This window comes from Phocoena phocoena, chromosome 14 (genome assembly GCF_963924675.1).
Source record: "Phocoena phocoena chromosome 14, mPhoPho1.1, whole genome shotgun sequence".
NCBI classification, from domain to species: domain Eukaryota; kingdom Metazoa; phylum Chordata; class Mammalia; order Artiodactyla; family Phocoenidae; genus Phocoena; species Phocoena phocoena.
In genome coordinates this window covers 30,333,052-30,340,966 of record NC_089232.1, presented here as the reverse complement: position 1 = coordinate 30,340,966, position 7,915 = coordinate 30,333,052, and the positions used below count along the sequence as shown (strand labels likewise).

The window sequence follows — 7,915 nt, the reverse complement described above, 5'->3', positions numbered from 1 at the left end:
CTTACTTTGAAGCCAGTTGCTAAGGCCCCACCTGGGGCAAATATCCAGTAGGAGTTGCTCGTTTTCAAGGTGCTCAGGAGAGGTGCTGGCTCCTTCTGACCACTGGGATTGGAAGGCAAGTGGGCTACAAAAGGAGGTTTTCCCTGGAAAGGGGGAGAGGTCCTTCTGGTTGGAGAATCTGCATTTTTGTCTCTCCTTGCAGGTCACTGTGGTCATAAAAAACCCTCTCCCCTCCATCATAGACCTTCCCAGTGGAAACACTGGGAAGTCCGGTGCAGAAGGAAGAAGGTCGTTAGAAGTGGGTGGTGTGGCCAGATAAGCCTAGAGTCGACCCTGGGGCCTCAGTAGCCCTCTAATAAGCTTGGGGTCTGTTTCCCCTGAGAAGGGGTGAGAATGTGGATGGTTCAGTAACACTAACACTGATTCAAGCAACATTTATTGCTTGGCTACTTGACCAAAGTCACGTGGCTGATTTACAGTGTATCTGTTTCGCTTCAGGTGGAAGTGTAAGGGGATAGAAAACCTTGCTGGAGGGCAGTCTGGAAACATATCAACAGCTAAAAAATGTTCATTCCCTTTCACTTAGTAATTCTACTCCCAGGAATCCATCCTAAGAAAACAACCAGAAATGAGCCATTTAGTTTTCGGCAGCACATGTGAAATTGACAGCGCATCCATCACGATGTTGGGCTCTGGTTGCGTCATAATACACGTTTAGTATGTGGACTGACAATGGAAGCTGGCTCATAATTTAGCGCTGAAAGAAAAGAGGCACAAAAACGTATACAATATGCATACACATAGAGTAATAGACCGTGATTTCTGTGGGTGGTGGTATTGACTTGTAATATCTTCATTGTCCTTTCTGTTTTGTACAATCAGCACTTAACCAATTTTATAATCATAAACAAAAGGTAAGCGTCTTTCAGTGTGGGGTGTGTGCGATGTCGAGTCTCCAGGACAACTGGGCCGCGGGGGTGGGGTGGCAGGCTGGGCGGCGCCGGGGTGGAGGAGGCGAGCGGGGCCGACACCGCGACCCTCGCCCGAGAGCGCCCGCCCGACATCCAGAGCGCGAGCTGGAACCTCGGCGGGCGGGCGGGCGGCACCTCGCAGGCGGCGGCGCCTCTCAGGGGTCGTCCCCATGCGGCTGGCGGAGAAGGTGTCAGCTAGGTGCGGCGACTCGGCGGCCCAGCGGCCCAGGTGGGCCTAGGAGCGGGTGTGCGGGCGTCGGGGCGCGGGAAACCGCTCGGGCCTCCCGGAGCGGCCGGGCGTGGAGCGGCTGGGGTCGGCCGAGTCAGGCTCGCCTCCTGAGCGGTGCCCGGGGCCTTAGACGACGGTCGCGTCCCCATTGCCCTGCCGCGCAGCGCGCCCTGGCCCGGCCTCCAGAAAGGCCTTCGTGCACGTAGGGGCCCGGCCCGCGCGGGCCCCGCAGGCCGCCGCTGCCCGGCTCACTCCCGCCTTCCTCCCCGCGCCTGCTCTAGCTCCGTGAGTCTCGCCGAGGTGTGGGACCAGAGGGCGATCGGGAGCTACCACGAGCTGTTCGCGGCCTCGTTGGGCAACCTGGAATGGTTGCGGTTCTGTCTAAATCGGCACCGGGGGAAAATCCCGGCCGATGACAAGGTAAGGGCTCGGAGCTCAGGGGCGGGGACCGAGGTCGTCTCCACCCCACAGAGAGCTCCGTACGTAGTAGCTACCTGGCGAAGAGTGACAGTGGAGCATCCGGAGATGTCCTTTTCTGGGTAGACGGTCCTAATTCACCTTCCGACCGTCTGGAAGGCCATTTTGGGGGGAGCGAGGAAGGGTGAGCGATACGGGAGTGGGAAAGGGGTACGTGCGATTCCCCGGGGCACAGAGAAGAGGGGGAGGGCAACCCCAAGAAATTGCTCTCTAGGTTAGGCTGTGGGCCCTGGGTGCCAGTCCTGCTCAGCCTCTTCCCGCCTCCTCTGGCCCCCACAGGGTTTCACTGCCATCCACTTTGCAGCCCAGAGCGGCAAGCTTGCATGCCTGCGGGTCTTGGTAGAGGAGTACAAGTTTCCCGCGGACCTGCCCACCAAGAGTGGCCAGACACCTCTACACCTTGTCATCCACAGTGACAACAAGACCGTGGCCCTGCCCTGCATTCACTATCTGATTAAGCAAGGGGCGGCCCTCAACACGTGAGTCCAGCCTGTGAGGGGAGAGTGGCCTGGAGCCTGGGCAGATAAGAACCCCACCTCCAGGCAGGCAGATCCAAGCAGGACAGGCAGAGGGGCTGTGGGGCGACAAGGACTGATTCCCACATGAACAGTCAGAGATCCCACATGGTGTCGTGGTTAAGAGATTTTGGGAGAGGACAGACCTAGTTCGTGTCCCAGCTTTGCTACCTGCTACCAGACAGAAAAGCCTCAGGCAAGTCACTCAACCCTAAGCCTCAGTGCTCTGGTTCCCAAACCTGTCTGTACACTGGAATCACCTGTGCCAATGTACCAATGCCTGTGTTCCAATCCAAAGGTTGTCATTTAATTGGTCTGAGGTGTGGCCTGGACTCTGGAAGGCTCAAAAGATCCCCAGCTATTTCTCATTTGCAGCAGAGTTTGGGAACTACTTGCCTCAGTGTCTTCAACTGAAATTTGGGGGGATGACAGTGCCCATCACGTGAGACTATTGTGATAACTGAGAAAATGCATGGAAAGCGCATGGATGGCATATAGGAGACTGCATTCATTCAAAATACTTATCCAGCTGTCATGTGCTAAGCGCTGCGCCAGAGCTGAGGAACACAGTGGTGAACATACAGCAATGGTCCCTGCCCTCGTAAAGCTGGTACACTAGCGCAGGAGCAGACAGCCAATTAGCAAACTGATAAATGAGCAAAATGGCAGAGTGTGGTAAGTGGTTATGAAGGGTGTAAACAGGGTGGTGGGGTGGTGAGTAAAGCGGGCAGGGAGAAGATCTATTTGGGAAGAGCAGTTACCTCTAAGGAGAGAATGGAGAGGTGAGCCAGCCTAGCAAAGCCAAGGAAGAGTGTGCCGGGCAGAGGTGTAAAGGCCATGCTGGGAGAGAGTGGGGTAAGGTCAGAGGGCAAAGTTGGGGAGGAAGCAGGGCCCCGGCCATGCAGGCCTTGTGGGCCGTGGCTAGGTGTGGGGAAGGGGCAGGAGGGCTGAGTGGTTTAAGAGGAGATGAGGTTAGTGGTCTCTGAGCTCCAGCCAACCAGCTCTCCTTCTAGCATTTCCTCACGGTCACACACCCCATAATCAGACTTTTGCTGTTCATTTAGTACAAACCCTCCTTCTACAGTTGAAGAAACTGAGGTACAGAGAGGAGAAGGGACATGCCAGTGTCACCCAGTGGACTGGTGGCAGAGCAGGCCTGGAAGCTGGTTGGCTCACCTATCTGACAGGCAGATGCCCTTGGTCCTTCCTTTCTGCCCTCCTCCCACCCCCACCCCGGCGGGGCCCTCCACAGTCAGACATGCAACGGCTCCACACCCCTGCACCTGGCAGCCCGCGAGGGCCTGCTGAGCTGTGTGAAGGTCCTGGTGCAGAAAGGTGCCAATGTTCATGCCCAAGATGCCATGGGCTGCAAGCCCATCGACTACTGCAAAATATGGAACCACCGCATCTGTGCCCGGTGAGGCTGTGAGAACCAACCCTGCCTGTCACCCTTCCCCAGGGCCCTCACCCAGAGCTGAGCATGTAAGAGGAGGGTCTGGGGATGAGCCTGCAGAGGGCGCCTCTCCCCAAGATGCTACTCCCAGGGCTCTCCACAGGGCCTCACCCCTGGGGTTTAGCACTGCCCTGAGGCCTCAGCTCCTCGGCAGGAGGGTGGTGATCCATCAGACGCTTTAGCCAGAGGGGCCTCGGGCAGTGGGGATGGGTCATCTTGCTCATCTCACCTCTGGCAGCTCTGCCCACTCCCACCCAGGCCCTCAGCAGCAGCCAGTCTTCCCTGCCCAGGGCGAAGCTCAGTCACTGGGGAATGACACGCCCCTGCCTCGGCACCAGGTTCTTGAAGGATGCCATGTGGAAACAGGACAAGAAGGACTTTGCCCATGAGATGGGGAAACTGAAGAGGCTCAAGAACCAGCTGGCCCTCATGGAGGAGGACTACCTGACTGAGTATCAAGTAAGGGGTAGGGCCAGTAGGACGGGCAGCGGCACCGGCCATCCAGGCATGTGAGCAGAGGAGGCAGGGACCCACATGCACAGTTAGTTAGAAGAGTGGCTAGAAGTGGTCCCATCCAGAAGAAGCCTCCCTCACCCCCTCCTCTGAGGAGGAGGGCGCCGAAGGGATAACGCTTAAGAGGACTCTTTAAAGGTGGGCAGCAGTTGGCCACATGAAGAATCAGGAAAGGACTAACCTGGTAGAAGGAACAGAGAGCCCTGCGGAGGGGCAGAGGGGCACATGAGAGCGTGGAGTTTGTCAAGAAGTGCAAATTCAGTACAGCCAGGGGATCAGATGTGAGCTGGAGACTGAAGCTAGAGACCCGGCAGGGGCCCAGATCAAGGTCAGGCCTCAGCTGGTACAGAAAAGGAGAATAGAGGATTTTAAGCAGGTGTAACTACACAGGATGTAAGAACCAGAAAACCCCAAAAGAAGATGCTGGGAATCCTAAGTGGATCCAGGAGTTGGGAGGGCTTCGGGGCTGGCAAAATCCGGTACTCCAGCTCTTCCAGCTGCATTCCTCGCCAAATTTCCCTGTCCTACCCTCCGTTGTCAGTGTCACCCAGCCTTCATAGTCATGTATGTATCCAGAGGAGGCAAAGCCCATCTGTTCCTGTGGCTCTAAGATTTCCCAGAAGCCCCCTGAAGATCTCCCCTTATCTCTTATTGGCCTCAACTGGATCATGTGTCCATTCTTGTTCCAATCCCTAGAGCTAAAAGAACGCCATGTGTTGACTGACTTAGGTCTGGGGCGAGGCTGATGGAATTATTATGATTGGCTTAGCCTGACCAGCGCCTACATCTGAAGCTGGGTCAATCTCCAAACCCCCTGACTGCTTAGCAACAGTCTGGGAAGTGAGACACTGAGATGGGGGGGGGGAAGGGATCGGTTCTGTGACAACGAGTCGAAGGTTCAGCTCTAGTGGAGGCAAGGACAGAGAGCATCAGCACCCAGCCTGGAGAGCCAGCCAAAACTGTCTCTCTCCCTACACTGACCACTCAAGGCCCACCACTTCCAAGAAGCCTGCCCAGATTAGCTCCATCCAGTTCCTAGCCTTCCAAACTTTTCTGCTTTCTCCTTCCAGGGTCAAGGATAAGTCTACATCACTCATTTGCCTTTTTCCCCATCAACCCAGAGACTCTCTTAGGGCAGGACATGTCTCCACCAGCAGACTGGGAACTCCTTTAGTGGGGGTGGAGGCTGGTCTCCCCCATTAAGACTCAAGTTTTTCCATAGGGCAGGGACTGTGTCTCCCCCCTCAAGTTGGAGACCTCACCTAGGGCAGAGGCTGTATCTCCATCAGATTGGAGATCTCTCCTATGGGAAAGGCTCTGTCTGTCCCATGAGCCCAGGGGCCCCCTCCAGGCAGTGGCTGTCTCCCCAACAGAACAAGGGCTCCCACAGGCAGGGGTTTCTCTCATCAGACTCCGGGCTCCCCGGAGGCAGGAAGGTATCTACTCAGTCAGAAACCTGAGGTTTCCCGGGCTGCAGCCACAGGGCCCCCTTCCACAGAAGCACACGGGGAGCAGCCCTCCAGGACTATCTCGTGCCTTCTGATATTGCAGAAAGAGCACCAAATTCTGAGAGAAGCTGACTTCAAGAAGTGGCTCCATCGCAAGCTGCTGCCCCAAGGCCAATCCCTGATCCGCAACACTCAGGGAGAGCCCCGTCCTCCACCCCAGGCCAGTGTGCTCTCCAAGACCCCCAAGCACGGGGCACTGTGGCCTCCCAAGAGCTTCTACCCCTCCCAAGAAGCGCGCCTGCGGCAGACACTGCAGCCCTGTCAGCCCTCGGTGATGCCTACACCCACCTGCAAGCAGCTCATGGTCAGGCGGCCCAAGGTGTGGAATCTCAGCAACAACCCTGACAGGTCCCCCACCGCCCAGATCGGCTACCCGCAGGGCATCCGCCTGGGCGTGCATCCCGACCCCAGGCCGGAGCACGACTTCCGCTGCTTCCTCGAAGTGAGGTCCGACGGGCACGGCGGTGCGCTCCTGCGCACGGTAGCCGGCAACCAGGTGGCGCCTGTGCCCCGGCTGCCTTTAGAGGTGATAATCCGTGAGCTGTACCCGTCGCTGCAGCCGTGCAGGATGAAGGTACCCCAGGGCTTCTGTTCTGTCACCATGAGAGAGGTGCCCCGGAAGCGGCGCCTGGGTGATGGCACCTTCTGGACCGACACTCTGAGCATGAACCTGCGAGAGACATTTGACGAAGGCTTCCTGGCAGCTGTGCGAGCCCATCAAGGGCTCCCCACTCTGCCCTCCCCCAAACCACCCCCCACTTAAACTTATTTTGGTAGCCTCCCGACTGGAGGCTGCCCAGTGAAGGCTGAGGTGTGGTGATTCTGTATGGATGGGGAGGAAGGGGAGTGCCCACCCCCAAGCTCAAGGATCGGAGCCCCCTCCCCGACAAAACCCAGCTCCCAGGTCTCCCTTCTCTCCACAAAGGAATCTCTTGGACCCCCCCAGGAGATCCAAGTTAGGGCAGTAGCCCAAGGCTCAGAGTGGGGATCCTCCTCTATCCTGGGCCTTACCATCGTAAAAGTGACACCTTGGTGTCCCCATTTCCCTTCCTCACACCCAACAGCTCACCAGGGACAAGGATTCCAGGATGAGGGACCACTGGGAAATTCTGCCTCTTGTTCATATTAAGTCCTTCCTGCTGCAGGTTCTAAGCCTCACTCTGCATCTCCAGAACAGGGAGGAAGAGAGCTAAGGTGTCACCCTGTCTTTGGCTTCCCTGCCACCATGGGCTGCCATCCTTCATTCCCAGCTGCCACTGGGGTTTCTGCAGCACAGGGAGGCACAGGCAGCCTTTCTGGAGAAGGGAGGGAGGACCTATGGCTTCAGTTTGAGACTGAAAGCACTTGTACTTTCTCCAGGAAGCTATCCTGGGTCCCCTGCTATCCCGTGTACACACCACTACAAATCATTCATTAAACAAACATTTATTGAGTACTTTCTATGTACCAGGTGCCAAGCTAGGCACGGTTGATACAAAAACTGAAGGACGATTCCTGCCCTCAAGGAGCTTACAGTCTAATGGGGAGATAAACCAGTAAGCAGGCAAGTAAGCCCAGAGTGATCTGTGTGGTGTGCTGGAGGGAGAGGGGACATTCAAAGTTCCTTGGAGGAAGTGAAATCTAAGTTGAGAACTGACAGAGAAGGTACTCAGGCGAGCAGAAGAAAGGGAATTAAAGTGGCATCTCTGGATACAGGAGGCTGAAAATCAGAATGCAAGGTGGCAAGTGATGAGGCCAGAGAGGCGAGCGAGAGCCGGGACACCACGAGCCTCACGAGCCATGCTCAAGGGTCTGGACTTTATCCTGACGGGGGGAGCCATGGAAGGTTGTAAGCCAGGGAGTGACTAGATCAACCATGCATTAGAAAGACAACTCTGGCTGTGGGATAGAGAAGCAGGAGGAGGCTGTCACAATAATCCAGGTGAAAGGTGCTGACAGAGGGGGTGGCTCAAATCAAGAGATGTTAAGAAGGGAAACTTGACGGTTGTTAGAGATTGGATGTCGGGGCAGAAAGAGAAAGCAGGTCTCCGGTCGGGCTCCTGAGTGATCTTGGGGCCAAGGCAGGTACCCAGAAAAGGCAGGTTGCAAAGGGTGGCACCAAGGGCTCTCTGGGCCATGAGAGTTGTCTGTGTGCCCAAAGGCAGCAGAACTGTGGTTCAGAGGCCCGAGAGGGATGCTGGGGCTGGCTGTCGGCTCTCAATTCCTTGAAACCGTCAGCACGGATGGGCTCCTCCAGGGAACACACGACC

General features: G+C 56.6%; 1 protein-coding gene across 1 annotated transcript; it reads left to right on the top strand.

Moving 5' to 3' along the window:
- The first annotated feature begins 944 nt into the window (after positions 1–944).
- Positions 945–6,429, top strand: ANKRD53 (ankyrin repeat domain 53). The gene is made up of 6 exons (XM_065890812.1): positions 945–1,200; positions 1,331–1,620; positions 1,957–2,156; positions 3,445–3,609; positions 3,984–4,104; positions 5,710–6,429. Exons 1-6 carry the CDS (start codon positions 945–947, stop codon positions 6,427–6,429), a joined length of 1,752 nt encoding a protein of 583 aa, XP_065746884.1.
- The last annotated feature ends 1,486 nt before the right edge of the window (positions 6,430–7,915 follow it).

Coding starts and splice junctions, on each gene's coding strand:
- ANKRD53 (XM_065890812.1), top strand. CDS start 945: ATGTCGAGTCTCCAGGACAACTGGGCCGCGGGGGTGGGGTGGCAGGCT. Junction 1,201..1,330: donor TCGGCGGCCCAGCGGCCCAG/GTGGGCCTAGGA, acceptor CCGGGGCCTTAG/ACGACGGTCGCGTCCCCATT. Junction 3,610..3,983: donor AACCACCGCATCTGTGCCCG/GTGAGGCTGTGA, acceptor CCTCGGCACCAG/GTTCTTGAAGGATGCCATGT.